The 19,849-nt window shown below is 39.8% G+C and overlaps 1 protein-coding gene across 1 annotated transcript in view; it reads left to right on the top strand.

Moving 5' to 3' along the window:
- Positions 1-1,232: 1,232 nt before the first annotated feature.
- The window catches only part of ITIH2 (inter-alpha-trypsin inhibitor heavy chain 2), a 47,193-nt gene continuing 28,576 nt past the window's right edge, over positions 1,233-19,849 (top strand). Inside the window, exons 1-9 of the mRNA XM_040413309.1 lie at positions 1,233-1,389; positions 5,714-5,767; positions 13,107-13,130; positions 14,731-14,903; positions 15,076-15,180; positions 16,940-17,102; positions 17,204-17,311; positions 17,776-17,901; positions 19,359-19,475. Coding sequence (XP_040269243.1) covers positions 1,300-1,389; positions 5,714-5,767; positions 13,107-13,130; positions 14,731-14,903; positions 15,076-15,180; positions 16,940-17,102; positions 17,204-17,311; positions 17,776-17,901; positions 19,359-19,475 — 960 coding nt within the window. The 5' untranslated portion in view covers positions 1,233-1,299. The remainder of the gene's footprint in view (positions 1,390-5,713; positions 5,768-13,106; positions 13,131-14,730; positions 14,904-15,075; positions 15,181-16,939; positions 17,103-17,203; positions 17,312-17,775; positions 17,902-19,358; positions 19,476-19,849) is intronic.

Below are 19,849 nucleotides of genomic sequence, written 5' to 3'. Positions count from 1 at the left end.
CCTACCCCCACACTGCGCAGGCACTGAGATCAGATGGATGCTCTGTAGTTAGCCGCGCTTGCGCACTGGGCCATAATCTTTCCCTACCCTAAGGCTGGTGAGGCTCTCCGGCGCATGCGCAGTGTCCCAGTGTCGAGCTGAACTCCGCTGTGAGATTTACCTAAACCGTCGTTTTGCGCATGCGCAGATCGGCACAACTCCGACAGGCCTCCTAACGTCATTTCCGGTGTGACTGGAAGTTATGAGGTAGTGAAATCTCACGAAGTAGGGTAATGTAACGTTACACCGGTATACCCACTTCTCCAACCCCAGAGCTCTCCTGCCCTACAGTGGGAGCCCTTCTTCTGCCATCTGCTTTTCCTCCTTTTCCACATCATCTGATATCGATGAACTATGTCACCAGGAAAATCCAGCTCCTCCTCTCTCTGCATCTTGCTGACTTTTCTAGGAAGTAAATCCAGCAAAGCTGAGGATGACCATCATTAATACCTGGCCCCCCTGTGTGGTATTGGTTGGCATGCTGGTACTGGAATAGTAAAGACTTCCAGCATGAACGCTTGCCTCATCTCTCCCTATGCTCAGCTCACAGGACAATGGTGAAGACCGGGCTGGATGTGGGTTTTATAGGATTGTGACATCACAGGGGATGGCTATTTGCGGATTAGTTGGCTCCATAGCACGATGGGTGATCTTGTGTTCCCAGGCTTGTCTCCTCTACACTAACTTTTTTAACACATGCAGCCGCCATTTTAGGAAAACCTGATTCGTTATCACGAAATTCGAGAAAATTCGGATTTGTTGTGAATCAAAGTTTTCCTAAACTCCATACCGAATTCTGCTTCAAATGCTTGACTTCACTCAACACTAGTCATTATCATTCGAGATTTTAGTTTCAGTATTCTACTCTTACGGTACTTTATTTCCCTGCAGGCTTCACTTGTTCCTTCAGGTGTATCCTGCTCTGGTCCTTTGTATTTTTGACATTTTTATCTAAAGGTTATGAACAGAAGTCAACTTCAAAGTTAAAGGGAAAGGTAGAAAGACAACATCCATCCTAGCTGGAGCTTCATGGTTATCACCAGATGATAACATGAAAACTGTATGTTTGCACAACCTCTCAGTCCCTGTCCTATCTGTGACTTGTTCTGCAAGGCAAATATTTGCATTGGGTCAGAACAAAGTTTATTATTTTAGATTTTCAAAAAAAGAGAAGTTATAAACTCCACACTGAAGTGGGTTCCACTTCATTTAAAGACCGACTGGGGGCCACAGGTTTTCTGTGGCTGCAAAGCAGAAATCATGAAGCATATATTATATTTGCTGTTATTACTATTCACTGCTGAAATAAGAGGATTTGATCTGTTCATAGAGGAGTTCATTGATTCTGCAGTGAGTATTTTATATACATTGTAATCTAATTGCTATAATTTCATCAGCATACATCTGTATTACTATCAGGACTTATACAATGTAATAATGACCTATTGCTTGGGCAATAATTTTATTATTTTTCTGAATAATTGTGGCCTCCTAACTGCAGGATGGGAACAACTAATGGCTGATTGATTGGGGATTCCAGCTTTCCAATATGATTTCTATGACTGTACACTGGTTATTCTCACGAATTTATCTAAAAGCGTAAAAGTCACATGCAGCTTTTTGTGCCAGCTTTTGATATCGTTTTTGAGCCAAAGCCAAAAGTGGTTCAGAAGGGAATAGGAGTTATAAAGGATGACTTCTACTTCCTTTTCCTACTGGATCCATTTCTGGTTTTGGTTAAAAAAAATTGTATCCCAATGTTTATTTCTTTGTTTCATTCTTGAAATGTTACTAGATTTACCCTTTTTTTTTTTACCTTGTTTTTGTTACCCTTTATAATGCGAAATGTATTATGATTCTTTTTGCTTAGTCATTTACGTTCTGATGCTAAAAACCAAATAAATGACTTTTGAAACTAAAATAAATTGTATCATAAACTGCCAGACAAAGCTGTGTGTGATGATGCCACCCTAACGCTAGCCAGCGACATGGGTTAGCTAAATAATTATCCAACTGACAATTGTTAGTATCATGGGTGTAACTTTAGGGTAGCAGGCATAGCAGCTGATATGGGGCCCAGCAACAAAGGGGCCCAATTTCCAGGCATGAGTTGCAGTTAGTGGTAAAATGTATATAAGGTGCCATGGAAAATTTAAGGTGCATTATCCCTTCTGGCGGCCATTACATTTATATTTTTTGTGCTGTGACATCACTACAATATTTGTGACATTTATATACATTATACTTGCATGTGACATCACTGTTTGTATAATAGCAGTATTGTATCATCACTGAGTAGATGTCCCTGTGTTGTGACATCACTGTGTGTATTATGCCAATACTGTGTGCACTGTCCCTATACCATGACTACTATGCACATTATTCTACTATTATCACATCACTGTGTACATTATCCCTGTACTGTGACATCAATGTGCGCCAAGCGTGAAGGCCAGTCATAAAGTTTTCTGTACATGCAGCTGATATCATGGTGCCCTATGGTTGATTGTTACGCCTCTGGTTACCATTAGCCCCTGTGAACATTTATATTAGGCTTCACCCAGCATACATGGTAGATCACTAGTTCAAAGGAGATAAAATTGCATCACTTTATCTTTCAGTATGTGTACACTGCAAGCAGCCATATACAGCTGGCTTTAGATTGCGGTTAGGTTACAACCCAAGAATGAAAAATGGCTGAATTTTGTAAATGATATTTCAAATGGTTAGGGACAGCAGGCACAATGATGGCACATTTTTTCACCATGTATAAATTACTTACTGGGGATTTCTAAACAATTTTATTTTAAAAAAAGTACAGAAATATTAAACAAAATATACATTATACAATTCTAACCCCATTCATTCATGTATTTCAGCAGTAAATGTTATACACTGAATCCTCATCTTTGAAGCTGTAAAATCTGCTCAGCCACAGAAAGGGTATAATGGAAAGATTTGTGCCTCTTCCATATTTTGGATCCACTCCTGATTTTGGCCTACATATAATGATAAAAAAATACAGATACTGCTCATGTGAAAGTAGCCTTAAGCTGTTTTCACACCTAAATTCTTTAGATTTAGCGGAGTTGGCCTTTCACACATGTAGCTATCACCCCAAAGATGTTCCATGTCTGGTGCATTCTCACTACAGAGGAAATGTTCAAGGTCTCTAAAATCAACACATGTAGGAGCCATAATAACAATGATTTATGAGAAAGCACAAGATACAAATAATAGCTGAATATAATTTTTATTTATACTAGGAAGTTCTTCTTTCCTTTTAATGTCTTCCTTCCCTCCCTCTTCCGTTCCTGGCCTCTCTCCTTACTTACTTCCCTTCCTCCTTACCTCCTTCCTTCCTTTTTTTCATCCCTCCTTCCTTCCCTATCTTCTCCATTTCTTCCCTTCCTTCCCTAACTCCTTCCCTACTTCCAATGGGAATATAAATGTCAACACATGTAGGAGCTGTAATAACAGTGATTTATGCAAAAAAAAAAAAAGGAGAGAGAGCAAGATACAACTAATAGCTGAAAAGAATTAGTATTTATAATACTAGGAATTTCTTCCTTCCTTTTCCTTCCCTCCCTTCCCCTATCTTCCCCTATCTTCCTGAACACCATCCCTCCTTCCTTCCTTACTTCCCTCCTTCCTTGATATGTCATAGTGACATATTAAAGGTTTTGATCTGTAGGGATCCAATCCAGAGACCTCCACCAATCTCTAAAACGAGGAGTCAGAAGCGCTGACTGCTGTCTCTTCTCGCTACTGGAGATGGGCTTGTAGGCATTCTACTGAGCCTATCTTCAGCGGCATATAATCGCTTCCAACCCTTCATTTTAGCGATCAGGGAAGCTCTCAGCACTTGGACCTCCACAGTCAAAACCTTTGATATGTCACTATAACATGACAAAAGTTTTTTAAAAGTACAGAAACACTTTAAATTACAATAACTTAAAGTGGCACCGTACTTTCAGTAAACTTTTGATCTGCCATGGGGAAATATCAAAAGTTTTGATCAGCGGTGTTCTGAGAGCTAAGACCTCAACTAATCTCTAGAAGGAGAGGTCCATGGGTCCTTCTTACTCCCGTCTCATGCAGCGTGGAGAGACAGCATGCTAAGAAGGCACATCTCTCCCCTCGTTCTAGAGATAGGTGAGAGCCAGACGTATCAACATTTTACTGAAAGTACAGTACCACTTTAAAATTGTGCTGTTTCTAGATATTACTGTTACAATATATTGATTCCCCCTCAGGGGAAAGGAGTGGAACACAGTTCAAGAGCTGTGTATACATCTCTGTACCCTCCATATCACAGGAAAATGAGGTCTCTTCACCCCTGTTATGCACTCCAGAAGGGAGTATATGAGTTAGAGAGGTGGCCATATATGCATGCAGTTCCCTCCATTGTAGTTTTTGGGAGTTGTGAACCACAACACCCATAATCTACAATAAAGACAGCCACATGCATGCAATGTTCTCCCGATCTCTGAAGTGCTGATTAGGGGAAAGGTGAAAGTTCTGGACATTTATGGTATACACTTTGATATGCCATAAATGTGTTACATAGTAATACCCCTTTAAGTATTATTTTAGTCTTTGGGAGTTGTGGGTCTTTGACCAGAAAAGGTTGTTTAATTCTAATCTAAATGCACAAACATTTTCTCTAGTGTACACATCTTTCTAAAAATGATATTGCCAATTGGTAATTATGTTTTCACTATACAATTTCATGTCAAAAGGCATGCACACAAGAATATTCCTGACCATCCCTGAGTATTGGGTATTGGGGTGAGCATACTTGACCCTAGTCAGCTGGCCTCAACTTTTCCCTCCTGTGTAGGGGGGCTTTCATGGCATGTTCCAGTAACACTATGCTCTGCACAGTACCACTAGTGCACAATAGTTTTTAGAACTGCCACCAGCCAGGGAGCCCCATGGAAGTGGTCCAAGAGCCTCAGATGGCTCCCAATCTACTGGGTGAGGAACACTAATTTAGTGATCCAACCATAAATTTGTAATTATATGTAGGTGGATATGCATTGTATACATGTCTAGATCAGATTATCCATATGAAGGATATTCTATGTGTAGGGTGTCTTTTTTTAACCAGTAGCATATATTTTAATACTGCATAGATAGAAACTGGTCTGTAAGGACTGAGTACCCTTAGGCCATCCTGAAACATAAAATGTGACCCCATAAGCAGGTAGGATGCAGGTGTGGTGACATATGCTTACTATACAATGTACTTTGGAAAAACATTTCATATGTCATAGCGACATATCAAAGATTTTGATCAGTGGCGGCCCAAGATCCCCACTGATCGCTAGAATGAGGAGAGAGAAGCACTGACATAGTGTGCTGCCCTCTCTTCTCGCTTCAGGAGATAGAATTGAGATAGGACTTTCTATTGAGTCCGTCTGCTGCAGAGGTGATAGTGTGCTACTGTATTAGTGCTTCTCTAGTGCTTGGTGGGGGTCTCAGCATTTAGACATCCACCAATGACAACTTTTGATATGTGGCTATGACATATGAAATGTTTTCCCAAATAACTGGGAGAAGTTTATAACATGTGCAGTACGTGTAGTCACAAGCTCTTATATGGTAAATGATGTACACCAGGGCTCAGGAGCTGTATGTAACACTTCTCATTGTAATTTTATTTTTTTAGGACCTTGGTGATCTCATTCCTGAATTTGAAGGGAACCATGGCGAAAGATTTAAGGTCTGGAGATATTTACTGAGCTACATTACAAAACGTATCACCACCGCCATCACGAGAGGCACATTACCTATAGCGTTGTTACATTTCCTGACTTTTTATCAAATATTGTTTCCGTCAGCCCTTCACCACTATATTCAACCGTATTCAGGCCATGTATTGGATCCAGTTTGTTTGTGAAAGATGTTTGACTTAATTTTGTTTGCTTCATGTATACCCAGAACAGACATTCAGGTGCTACAAGGAAAGTGAGAGGTTTTGTAGCTTTAGTTTTCATATAACATGACATGTACTGATATCTGGTGTCTGTTTACCATGTAGATGAAGCAACATACAGAAGGTTATGCTTGTACTCATATGTCAGTGTACACAGTCCAATGTCTCACTAATGGTCACTCATTTACACAGCCAAAGTCAAAGGCCTGGGCAGGGTGAAAGAAGTAGGCAACAATTCACATTTACAATGCATAAACTATATACAGTATCTCACAAAAGTGAGTCCACCCCTTTTTGTCAATATTTTATTATATCTTTTTATGGGACAACACTGAAGATGACACTTTGATACAATGTAAAGTAGTCAGTGTACAGCTTGCACAACAGTGTAAATTTGGTGTGCCCTCAAAATATCTCAACACAGCCATTAATGTCTAAACCGCTGGCAAAAAAAAGTGAGTACACCCCTAAATGAAAATGCCCAAATTGTGTCCAAAGTGTCAATATTTTGTGTGGCCACTATTATTTTCCAGCACTGCCTTAATTCTCTTGGGCATGGAGTTCACTAGAGCTTCACAGGTTGCCACTGGAATCCTCTTCTGCTCCTTCATGACGACATTACGGAGTTGGTTAGAGACCTTGCGCTCCTCCACATTCCGTTTGATGATGCCCCACAGATGCTCAATAGGGTTTAGGTCTGGAGACATGCTTGGCCAGTCCAGCACCTTTACCCTCAGTTTCTTTAGCAAGGCAGTGGTCGTTTTGGAGGTGTGTTTGGGGTCATCATGATGGAATACTGCCCTGTGGCCCAGTTTCTGAAGGGAGGGGACCATGCTCGGCTTCAGTATGTCACAGTACATGTTGGCATTCATGGTTCCCTCAATGAACTGTAGTTCCCCACAGCCGGCAGCACTCATGCAGCCTCAAACCATGACACTCCCAACACCATGCTTGACTTTTTTTCAGATCCTCAGAGAGTTCTTTGCCATGAGGTGCCATGCTGAACTTTCAGTGACCAGTATGAGAAAGTGTGAGAGCGATAACATCAAATGTAACACACCTACTCCCCATTCACACCTGAGACCTTGTAACACTAACGAGTCACATGACACCAGGGAGGGAAAATGTCTAATTGGGCACAATTTGGCCATTTTCACTTAGGGGTAGTACGTTTGTTGCCAGCGGTTTAGACATTAATGGCTGTGTGTTGAGCTATTTCGAGGGCACACCAAATTTACACTGTTATACACTGGACACACTTTTGTGAGATACTGTATTATTTAGATTGATAATTAAAGGGCATCTGTCTTCAGCATCAACCCTATTAAACCAGCCATGGTGCCCGGTAGAGCTGACCCTGCTGATTTGAAACATACCTTTCTTCCCCCAATCCTTTGCTGAGAGTAATAGAAATAAGTGTTTTAGACATATGCAAAGTAGGACTTAAGTGCACTGAGAGCAAGCCCTAGCCACGTTGTGCACTTTAGCTCCTGTTCTCCTCTTCCCTAGACACTCTCCCCTCCACTTGATTGACGGGGCCAGGCATCCAGATGAAGGGGAGGGATGTCCATGCACCAAGTGGTTAGGGTCCAATCCCAGCGCACTTAAGCCCTTATTTGGATATTTCTAAAACATTCTGAATCATGTCCCCTTTAAATAATGGTCATTTTGATATATATGGTATATACTGCATATAGGTTATGTTAGCTGGGGACAGAGCTAGAAACTGCGGTGTGTCAAGAGGTGTTGTTTAGTTAAAATTATTTTTAGGGGTTTTCTTTGTCTTTATTTTTATTCTAATACATTATTTTATTCTAATATTATTCCTAAACATAGCAATGGCTTAGAGAATCAAAGAGATTTTATTAATCAGCAGGGTCAGCTCTTCCAGTCATTATGGCTGGTTTAATAGAGTTGATCCTTCTGCCACTGTGCACTGTCCCTATACCATGACTACTAAGTACTAGTGTTGAGCGCGAATATTCGAATATCGATTTTTTTTTTGCGAATATCGGCACTTCGCTAATTCGCGAATATTTCGAATATAGCACTATAAATTTGCTATTTCGAATATTCGTTATTTTTTTTTTTTATTGTTATATTTTTTCTTTCCCACTTCTTTCCCACTTCCCAAAAGTAGTTCTTACCTGTCCTGAGGATTCCTGGCTTCCTGGCTGCTCCAGTCAGTGCCCGTTGCCGCTTCTGAAGACTTCCGTGCTCAGAATGTACTGTCGGATGTGAGAATTAAGTTGAAATCGCAATTCGATTATTACAACTTGAATTAATCGAATTGCGATTTCAACTTTAATTCTAGCAAGCAGACCCATTAGAAACACAGCTCTAAGTTGAAATCGCAATTCGATTATTATAACTTGAATTAATCGAATTGCGATTTCAACTTTAATTCTACCAAGCAGACCCATTAGAAACACAGCTCTAAGTTGAAATCGCAATTCGATTATTATAACTTGAATTAATCGAATTGCGATTTCAACTTAGCACTGCTATATTCCATATTCGTTAACTTCGTTAATTCTAGCAAGCAGACCCATTAGAAACACAGCTCTAAGTTGAAATCGCAATTCGATTATTAGAACTTGAAGTAATCGCATTGCGATTTCAACTTTAATTCTACCAAGCAGACCCATTAGAAACACAGCTCTAAGTTGAAATCGCAATTCGATTATTATAACTTGAATTAATCGAATTGCGATTTCAACTTAGCACTGCTATATTCCATATTCGTTAACTTCGTTAATTCTAGCAAGCAGACCCATTAGAAACACAGCTCTAAGTTGAAATCGCAATTCGATTATTAGAACTTGAAGTAATCGCATTGCGATTTCAACTTAGACCTGGTTTACTATGGTTGGCTTGGTAAAATTAGCGAAGATGACGAATTTGACGAATGTATTCGTCATATTCCTCAAAACGAAGATAACATAATTATAATAATTATCAAGTATTATAATTATTTTATTTATAAAAGAAAAGCAAAGTAATATAATCGCATAGCGAATTAAACACAGCTGTCTCTATAGTCAACTTTCCTATTTGATTGCTAGAATTAGCGAAGTTGACGAATATGGAGCTAAAACGAAGATGGAGAATATTTTGTTATCTTCGTTTTGAGGAATATGACGAATACATTCGTCATATTCGCCATCTTCGCTAATTCGAGATATCAAACCAATAGGAAAGTTACCTTAAGTTAAAATCGCAATACGCGATTATTTAAATCGCATATTAATCGCGATAACTAGAATAATGACGAATATTCGATTTTGACGAATATGAGACAAATATTCAAGCGAATATTCGCGAATTTCGTCGAAATTGAATATGGCACCTCCCGCTCATCACTACTAAGTACATTATTCCAGACTGAACAGATGCCCTTTAATCAGATAATGACCAGGCCATTTACCTCTCTTCCTGACCAGAAACATTTTAAATTTTTTAAGTACATGCATCTTTGAAAAACATAACTTTTTTTCGTTTGGGTATGTAAATAATTTTTTTACTTTTTTAGGTGACATATGGGGCTTTATTTTTATTTTAGTAATTTGTGTTTTTATTTTGTATACCAGGGAAAATGGAAAAAGGGGAAAATCTGCTTTTGACATCTTTCTTTATTCCTTTTAGGCTACTTTCACACCTGCATTCGGTGTAGCTGCACAGACGGATCCGCACCGATAATGCAAACGCTTTTATCCGTTCAGAACTGATCCGTTTGCATTATTCTTTAAAAAAAAAAGTCTAAGTCAAAACGGATCCGTCCTGACTTACATTGAAAGTCAATGGGGGACGGATCCGTTTTCAATTGCACCATATTGTGTTAGTGAAAACAGATCCGTCGCCATTGACTTACTGTTCCGCAAGCAGCGTTTTGGTGTCTGCCTCCAGAGCGGAATGGAGGCGAAACTGAGTCAGAGTGATGCATTCTGAACGGATCCTTATCCATTCAGAATGCATTGGGGCTGAACTGATCCATTATGGGCCGCTTGTGAGAGCCCTGAAAAGGATTTCACAAGCGGACCAGAAACGCCTTACTACTAACATCTGGCCGCACTAGCACAAAGTTCCACTAAAATACTTTTTAGACTCATGTCCCCTTTCCATAATGGTCATTTTGATATATAATATATACTAGCAGAAGGACCCGGCTTCGCACGGATATGTTTCATCTATTTCATTTAATGTTTGTGTGTGTCGTTAAAAGATATCGACAGTATCCACTATAACAGTGACATCTACAGCACCCCACCTCACTGTCTGCTGAGCTGTGTATCTAATCATATCCTATGGGATACTTTCTGCTGAGCTGTGTATCTAACCCTATCTTGTGTGATACTGTCTGCTGAGCTGTGTATCTAATCCTATCCTGTGTGACACTGTCTGCTGAGCTGTGTATCTAATCGTATGTTGTGTGATACTGTCTGTTGAGCTGTGTATCTAATATCCTATCCTGTATGATACTGCCTGCTGAGCTGTGTATCTAATCGTATGTTGTATGATACTGCCTGCTGAGCAGTGTATCTAATCCTGATTCCTGACACATCATATGACTGAATATTTAAGGACCTGCGAACTGCTAAAGCCTGTGATCAGTTGTTATGGAAACCTGGAGTAGGACCTACAAGCTTCTATTGGCTGATAAGGGACATGTGACCATGTGCACTGCAGTTGGGGGCTTGTATTGGCTAATGCAGGTCATATTTTCGGAATATCTCAGGAACAGTACGTTCCCGGACACCTTATGTACCTGTGTGCCAAATTTTGTGAAGATCGGTCCAGTCGTTTGGTTGCGCATAAAGAACGGACAGACAGACGTTCAGACAGAAACTCATTTTTAAATATATAAGAGATATAGATAGGCTAGGGTAGCTGGGGGCAGAGCTATAAACTGCAGTGTGTCAAGTGGTGTTTTGTTGAAATAATTTTTTGGGGTTTTCTTTGTCTTTATTTTTTATTTTACAATTTGAGCCTCCCATAAGTTCATATAAGACATTTCTTCTATTGCTGATTTCTCTTGTAATTGAGGCTGACATATTAATTCCAGTTAAAGCTGATCTGGCTGTGCTAAGACTCAGAAGCTTGTGCAGACACCCAGCCCCCAACTATCACATGATCGCTAGAAACACAGAACTAAGCTGCGGCACTCCCGCTAACTGATCTATATATACAGCCCTCATTGAGTGCTGTGCATATAGCAATGGAGTATGCAAGGATTAGAGATGAGCGAATTTCATATTTTGAAATTCGTTCACGCTTTGTTTGGTGATAAAAGCAGAATGGAGTTATGGATTCCGTTACCACGGACCATAACGCAATTCTTTGACGGAATGCATACTGGAATGCCTTTAGAGGCATTCCGTTATTCATTTCGGCATAATAGAAGTCTATGGGCTGCAAAACGGATCTGTCCCATTTCTGTTATGCAGGAGATGGTCCATGGTAACGGAATCCATAACGCAATTCTGCTTTTACCACCAAACGAAGCGTAAACGAATTTCATAGCATGAAATTCGCTCATCTCTAGCAAGGATGTGTTTTTTACCATCACTATGATGAGCCCTGTTCTCAGTTACAGCGGGCTCCCCGCTCCCACAGTCACCAATTGACAGCTAATCTTTTACAGTGAAATATTGGTAATGACTCCAAATAATTACACATTTATGAGCGACCAAAAATGTACTATGATAGATAGAAAATAGTATAGATATATGATGGATAGATACAGAAATTACAAATGTCTACTTCGGCGTTGACTAGCCACCTGTTACACTATGTTCCTATGTTCCATGGTATTGCACAATATTTTAGATCATATAACAAAACACCTACATTGCCAAAATCAGGCTGAGTAAATAAATAGCAGCTAATTTCCTCATCTGATCTCTGCCACATACCAAATATCATGCTTGTTTTTCTAAAGAGAGTGACATTAGATGTTAGGGATTGACTTGAGTTGGAAAAAATGCTGTGTTTCTTAAAAAGCTGCGTCCAGATGTTAGTAGTAAGGCTAGTTTCACATCTTCAGCATAAGTTCTTGCAGGCTGTCCCAGCAGTAAACCACCTGTCGAAGCTCTCTGGGACCCTCACTGCCGAATAATACCGGAATGCCCGTCGGTCCCATTGACTACCACTTGCAGCAGTATTTTCCTGGCCAAAGCCCGGCATATTTGCCAGGTAGTGGCCAGATCTCCACCAGACCACATTGTAGTCAATAGGGCCAGCAGCCATTCTGGAACCTTCTGGCAATGCCGGATCCAGAGAGCTCTGGCAGGGTGTTCTCTGCCGCAAATGTAAAAGAAGCCTAAGTCTATTTTCATACATAATGCACAGTGTTTTTTGGGCTGATTTTCTTCACGTTTAACAATTATTTTTTTCAAAACATAGCATGCTCTAACAGTAATTTTTATTTGGTTTCATACATAAAAAAGCCACACAAGGAACGCTTATAAATTTTTTTTTTAAAAACTCAAGAAATTCACTCCATTTCTAAACTACAAGACCCTAGACAGCCCTAATGGGTCCCTGTACCCTTATTCACCCTCGCTGACCCTGAATGGGTCTATAAACACCTGGGGTTTATAGACCCATTCAGGGTCAGCGAGGGTGAATAAGGCTACAGGGACCCATTAGGGCTGTCTAGGGTCTTGTAGTTTAGGTACGAGGACAGAGAGTCCCCACCATTAGGGGCCATCTCTGGGCTGAGCCTAACTGTAGGGTAACTTTAGAAATAAGATTCCCTTCCCTCAACCTAGATTTGTACCCCCAATATTGTGTATCTATATGAGTATCTTTTTGTACATCAGATAGGTCTTTGACCGTCACAATAGACTTATTTAATAAGGTAAATGTTTTTTTAGAACGCAATAATAAAGAATATTGTATTCTAAGGGTTATACTGTATATATATTTTTGGCTGGAATTTTGTTTTTGTACTTGATAACTCAGTTATAGGATATCTGGTATTGGTAATTTGCTGGAATTTTTCCGATATAATAAAATTAAATAATTATTCCTGAAAATGAAAATGTTGGTGCTCTTTGTTTTATTTGCAGACATGTGAACTGTGAGCTATATAATGACAAATATTCTCTATGTTCTTGTTTTACAGAGGTTTGCAGATACCAGCGCAGAGGTATGTATATGTGCTGAACCTGCAAGGTCAGAGCTAGATAACTAAATGTTGACTGTTTCTTTAACTGCAAGGTCAATGACACAGACCTTTGCGAACGAATACAAACTAGAAGGGCTAAGGATGACTTATGAGAAACTGCATTGTGCAAACTCTTTACTATCATCATTAGTATCATCATTGTAAAGAGTAGAGTCATATTCATAGATTAGTTATGATCATGACACAAATAAGAATGGTTGATGGTGGTCGTAACTCATACTTTACAATTATAGTACTCTCACAATTTTTGTAGTAAGTAATTTGTGACAAAGACATAATTTACTTTTCACATATTTGATTTTCATAGGTCAATATTCTTAGTGTCCATGCACTTTATGAAAAGTGGGGGTCCTACTGCTGCTGAGACCCCCGCCAGTCACTAGAACGAGGAGAGAGAAGTACAGAAGTACTCACATAGTGTGCAGCATTAGACAGAAGCAAGACAAACTCAGAAAGTCTATCACCCCCCACCAATCAAAACCTGTTATATGACACTATGACATAACAAAAGTTTTTCCAGAATGCCACTTTAAGACTTCCAATATATACTACCAGAAAATGAAAAAGTAATACTTGGAAAACTTTAAGGGAACCTGTCATCAACTTTATGCTGCCCACACTCAGCGCAACATAAAGTAGTGACAGAAATGCTAAAGTCAGCGGTGTGTCACTTATGAGCTAAACGTAAGTGGTTGCTGAGAACCAGCATCATAATCATTGTAGCCCAGGCCTTAGAAAGAGTCAAATCTACCTGAGAAGAGTCCTGGTTATTCATAATCTCCTGCTCTCTGCCCACCTGCTGATGATTGCCAGTCTTCTCCTTACTTGTGTCCCTAGAAGAGAACTGCCAATCACCAGGAGATGAGTGGGAGAGCAGAAGCTTATTAATAACTCTGACTCTTTAAGACCCATACTGCAATGATTACTTACTTACTTTTAGCTCATTAGTGACACATCACTGTCTGTCCCTACTTTTTGTTGCTCTGAGTGAGGGCAGCATAAAGTTTATGACAGATTACCTGAGCTGTGATTGACAAAGTTTAAACCGCAAGTGGTACATGGTCAATGATCACACAAGCAAAGTGGTGCACCCTTTATTTTGGGTTCTGCAGCAGGATATATGTTGAGGCAGGGTCACATTAATACTGGGTTTTGCTGCGATACAGGCTGCTACATAATTTGTAGGAGGGCTGGAGAGCACCTATTGCCATCACAGAGGACCAATACTAGGTGTCATGATGTGTGGCTATCATGGCCATTCTCATCTGGTATTCATGGAGGGAACATTAGCCAGCCTTCAGTAGGTCCAGGACATCATAAAACCAGTCCTACTATCTTTTTAGAATCAGTTAGGAGATGAGGTGTTCCAACAAGATAAAGCCCACCCACACAATGCCCAAGCTACACAGTGTGCACTTCAGGGTATCCAGCAGCTCCCCTGGCCAGCTTGATGTATCAGTTGGGAGTTCTCTCCGTGAAATTCTAAATAACCATATCAGCTTCCCCAATAAACAGTTATGCTTTAAAGTGTTCAATATATGCCAACCATTCCTCCTGCCAGGTGCCCTCCCAGGATTCAATCTCTCTGTACAGTTACAAGGTGGAATCCTCCATCACGTCACGTTTCGTCAATACCATGATCCAAAGCAAAGTGGAAAACAATGCTAAATACCCGCAGAGTCTCTCATTTGATATCCAGATACCCAAAGGAGCTTTCATCAATAACTTCACTATGTAAGTGTCATTTCAATTACTTACAACCAGAATAATTTACTGCATTAGTGTAAATTTTTTCTTAGATTTTATTAATATACGCTCCCCTGGTTAATTCTTGTATAAATGTATAGATTGGTAATCGCTATAATAAAACTAATTTACTTACTTTGTATACTACTTAATCTTGCAGGAATGTCAATGGCATCACATTTAGCGGCTCAATAAGAGAAAAGTCAGAGGCTAGAAGCTTGTACTCCAAAGCAAGAGCAAGAGGCAAATCAGCCGGACTTCTAAGGTCTGAAGCACAGTATTGTACAATGTTGTATTAGAGGTTTTTACTTTTACAGAGAAAACTCAGCTTATTTAGACAACGCAGCATTTAACAATATCTGGGTTAAACTATACATGTGTAAATGAGGTGCAAATTATACATGACCCAAAAAAAGGTTAGAAAGTCATTCAGATCTGCGATCTCTCATCACTGCTTGATGCTACAGCTTCAGAACTCCAGTGTGGCTCAGCGCTACCAGTCATATTGGAAAGGAAGGTTGGGGACCTTTGTACTAGAAAGTAGATATCTACATGATATACCACCATATATTATGCATACTGGCCATATTCCTCTAGAAGACCACTTTGAAGTGCAATGTTAGTGGTTGTCATACAGAGGTTTTGCAGTGTATTTTATGCCTACTTTAAGGACCAGGCCATTTTTGCATGTTGATTTTTTACTTCCTGCCTTCCCACAGACAAAACTTGTATGAAAAAAATGATTCTTTATTCCTGTTTAATTCATTCGTGCAATCTTTCAGAACTGAATGTATTTGTAAGGTGTGAAGGTAACCGCTCCAGCAAACTGCAAATCCACTGCCAGATTTGACACTAGCAATACAGTTTAGCAAGAGCTGGAAAACCTTATAATTAGGACCCTGCATACAGTGGAATAGCTGCCTTGATACGGGCAATCCCACTATCAGGAACCTAACTAGCTAACCTAATGCTGTCCCTGCAAGTGGTATGGAAACCTATCTTGCGTTCACCAGGTAGCTGCTCGCAGGTGGAGCGGACAGGTTGAGTGGTCATACTAGTTGGTTCGATAAACAAAACAGTAAAATGTCAAAACCAAAACAGTTCCAATAGCAATAACAGAAACAAGCTGAGTCACAACCAAGAGTACAAAGACAGAGGCAGGAGAATGGTCAATAAACAGTCCGACATCAAACACAGTAGAAAACAAGAAAACTCACAAAATGAACAGTGTAAACTTGCATATTCAAAAAGTAGGTTGAAACTTCAATAACTGGCATAGAGCAGACACACAGGAGGATTTAAGTAGAGCACAGATCTCACTGATTAGCTCTCAAGCTATGCATCCTTCATCTTCTCTGCTCCAGAACATGTGTGCTCCTCCTGTCTATGTCTTCTCCTACCTCTTTGCCTAACTTCTGGAGCAGAGAATGTAACATGACGGTTCTAGAATTATGGCCAAAGTGCATGGGTAACTTTTTTTTGGTGTTGAGTGCTGCCAATCTCAATATTATATATTGTTGGGTACAATTATACAGAATCTTCAGGTTTACCTCAATATGTGCCATCTGGGGACATTTGAGAGGCCTGCATACACATAGGATTGTTGGCCTATCCCACCAAAGGCAACAACTTTATAACTCACCTTTCTGAGCCCATTCTGCACCAGCACCACCACTCCTTTCTCTCCTCTGTGCTTTGTTGTTCTGACTGCAGCAGTGACATGCCTGTATATCACACATGACTGCTGTAGACAATCACTGCCATCAGTGGTCTCATGCTATACAGTGCTAAGGCCAGTGATTGGCTGCAGCAATCTCGTGTGGCAAACAGGCACATCACTGCTGGAGTAGAAAAATGATGTCATGGCCGCAACCTGGCAAAGAGGATGGAGTGGCGGTCTTGAATGACAGATTCACTGTAGACTGTAGTCAAGCTCTATGAGGAAGAAACTGAGAAATGACAATTCCTTTAGTTACTGTTTCATATATATGATAAATGACAGAATCACTTATTTTGCTGCGCAGAACTAATTCCCTAGACATGGAAAACTTCAGAGCTGATTTAAATGTTCCCGGAGGAACTAAAGTTCAGTTTGAACTTCATTACCAGGAAGTCCTTCAGAGGAGACTAGGTGCCTATGAACACGTTCTCTATCTCCAGCCAGGCCGATTGGCTAAACATTTTGAGGTGAGAAGTCAAGAATATCCAACAGTAGAAAAATCACCAAGCGCTTGTAATAACCACAAAAAATTGTAACGTTGACCATATTGTTAAAATTATGTTTCCAGGTGGACATCTATGTGTTGGAGCCTGAAGGAATCAGTACTCTCAATGTAATTAACCCAGTTGCAAAACAATTTTCTGACCTCATCAATGTTAACCAGGGAGACCAAAAGGTAAAAAGAATATTCATTACATGTTATACATGCGTGAAGATTATAAGCCAAAAACCCAAATGTCCCTGAACCTGTCATATGTCACCTTCAAATTGATGACATAAGCCAAGTGCTGATGGAACCTCACACGTAACTACACATTGTTTGGTGGACCAAATTTCTACTGAACATTGTAAATAGTATATCTGGATTCAATAGTGAATGCAATGACACTTGTATGTGTATCATACTTATTAGAGAAATATGCAAAGGAAAAGAAAGAAAAAAAGAAAAACCTAAATCCTGAGAAAAAGTTAGAACTTTTTCCTTTCATGTTTCTTCAGATGTCATTGTACAGATATACCTAGTACATACTTACGGTAAGAATAGATAATCCATATGGATGCATATAGAAAATAAAAATAATGATTTTTTTTATTGATCTGTTATTTTTGTGGCTACTTCACCATTTAACCTTTCCTCAGGCTCATATATCTTTCAGGCCAACTGTGGATCAGCAGCGTGAGTGCCCTACCTGTGCTACAACCGCAGTGAATGGAAGACTGAGTGTGAAATATGACGTCAAGAGGGAGAAGTCCAGTCAGTTCCAGGTAAATGAAAAAATATTGAAATACACAGTATAGGATGGATATACTGTCTAGTAAAGCTGTATACATTACCCCTCTGTACCTGTGCTTACATTCTTTATTTGCAGTCTAATTGTAGTCATTTACAAGAAAACACAAGAAACTGCATTGCAGAAATGTTTATTTCCATTCAATGCTGTTTACTTGGGTTGGGACGGTCACTGGTGGAGAAACCAGTATGAAACAGAATTAACCCTCACTGCTGTCACAGTGATTTAAATAGTCACTAACTTTTCACACAGCTTTACATAAATCAACAGTACAAGCGTCTAGAAGAAAAGTTGTAATATGTTTTATCAGTGAGAAATGTCTAGTTCTCCTGTTCTCAACACCCCAACACACACACTAATAGCCTTATTCCTGTCCAGGAAGCATAATCTTTTCAGGAGGATCATATTCCGCATGTCAAAATAAGTGTATGAGAGAGTAGGGGAAGAGTGAGCAGGAGCGGAGGAGACAGGCACAGACAAAGAGAGTCTGCACAACTAGATAGGAAGCTTATAGCTCAGCACAAGTGCTTCATCCACAGAAATACAGGTCAAAATTTCTCTGAAAGGTCCTCCATTATCCTGGAGCTGCTTCTTAAAGACTGTGAAACAGGAAGGAGATTCTCCTCTACTTTCTATGTGTGCAGTGGATGGCAGCTAGTCTTCACCCACCATGTCTGAGAGAACTGCAAACTACACATTCACTATGTACACTGAAAAACTGCTAAAAATGCCAGATACAAGTTATATAATGCCCATAAATAGTGTTATTCCTCATGTACACACACTGTACTATTGATTAATGCAAACTTTGTTGAAAGCATAGTGACGCTTTAAGCTACCCATGTACATCTTCAGTATCTGTTGACAGAACGCCCACATACACATACATGCTTTTTTCACCCTAGAGCACTTGATTTCTGAATGGGACAGGGGAGTAAGCCACTGCCAGATACGCATTGGGGCTGACTTTGCTCTAATTTGTATCAGGGACTCTGTAACCAAAACTGCAGCTGGTTAAAATGGATAGAGAAGCTTGACCCACCCCTCTCCTTTTATGTGCCCCATATGCCTTGAATTCTTAATACATGCAGGTCCCAAATCTGGGCCCTTTACATATTAGAGGAAAAGAGCTTGGTAACTGGTGATGGGGGGTAAAGCAAGAGGTGGAATAATCTGCAGTAATATTCCTGCTGTCAGAATTACCAAATGGAAGCTTCACAGACCCTATAGTTCATTAAATTAATCAGGATTGGCTTGAAAACAGATCTGCCCCACCTGTCATAGATATGCCATGAAGACACACCATGTCGATTGCATGAATATCATTTTTGTAAACATATTATAATTGGATTTATTATTAACATGATATGGAGATAAACATGACAATAAATCTCATGATAATTCTCTAATAGTATGGTTGGTGCATTTCAGGTGTTCAATGGATACTTTCTCCATTTCTTTGCTCCAGAAAATCAGCCTCCACTTCCGAAAAATATTTTATTTGTTATTGATGTCAGCGGTTCCATGTGGGGGATTAAAATGAAACAGGTAATTGTTAACATGATAAGGTTGTATAGTGTAATCTACATATATGTGTAGTACCCCAGACCTGGAGATACTACAAATTGTTTATTTTATGTATCATGTGTTTTACTGTTTGCTTTGGGCTTGCTGCTGTTGCTGTATGTATTTCAAGTTCTAAGTTGCACTTAAAAAAAGACTTTGTTACCTTTAACTCTGGCCTCCTTCTTCGGTTTAATAATTCCACTGCACTGATCCCCAGGGAGTAATGGCCCAAGACACTAAACTTCATCAGGGCCACTACTACTCCTATCCTCTACACTGGCTTTTCAGGGGATAGTTGCATATGAAGGATAAAACAGCTTATGACCACTGTTTCCCTGCTGCACAGCTTAAAAACT

Source organism: Bufo bufo, chromosome 1 (assembly GCF_905171765.1).
Source record: "Bufo bufo chromosome 1, aBufBuf1.1, whole genome shotgun sequence".
In the NCBI taxonomy this organism is placed as follows: domain Eukaryota; kingdom Metazoa; phylum Chordata; class Amphibia; order Anura; family Bufonidae; genus Bufo; species Bufo bufo.
The sequence above is the reverse complement of the archived record's forward strand: the minus strand, read 5'-3'. Positions and strand labels throughout refer to the sequence as shown.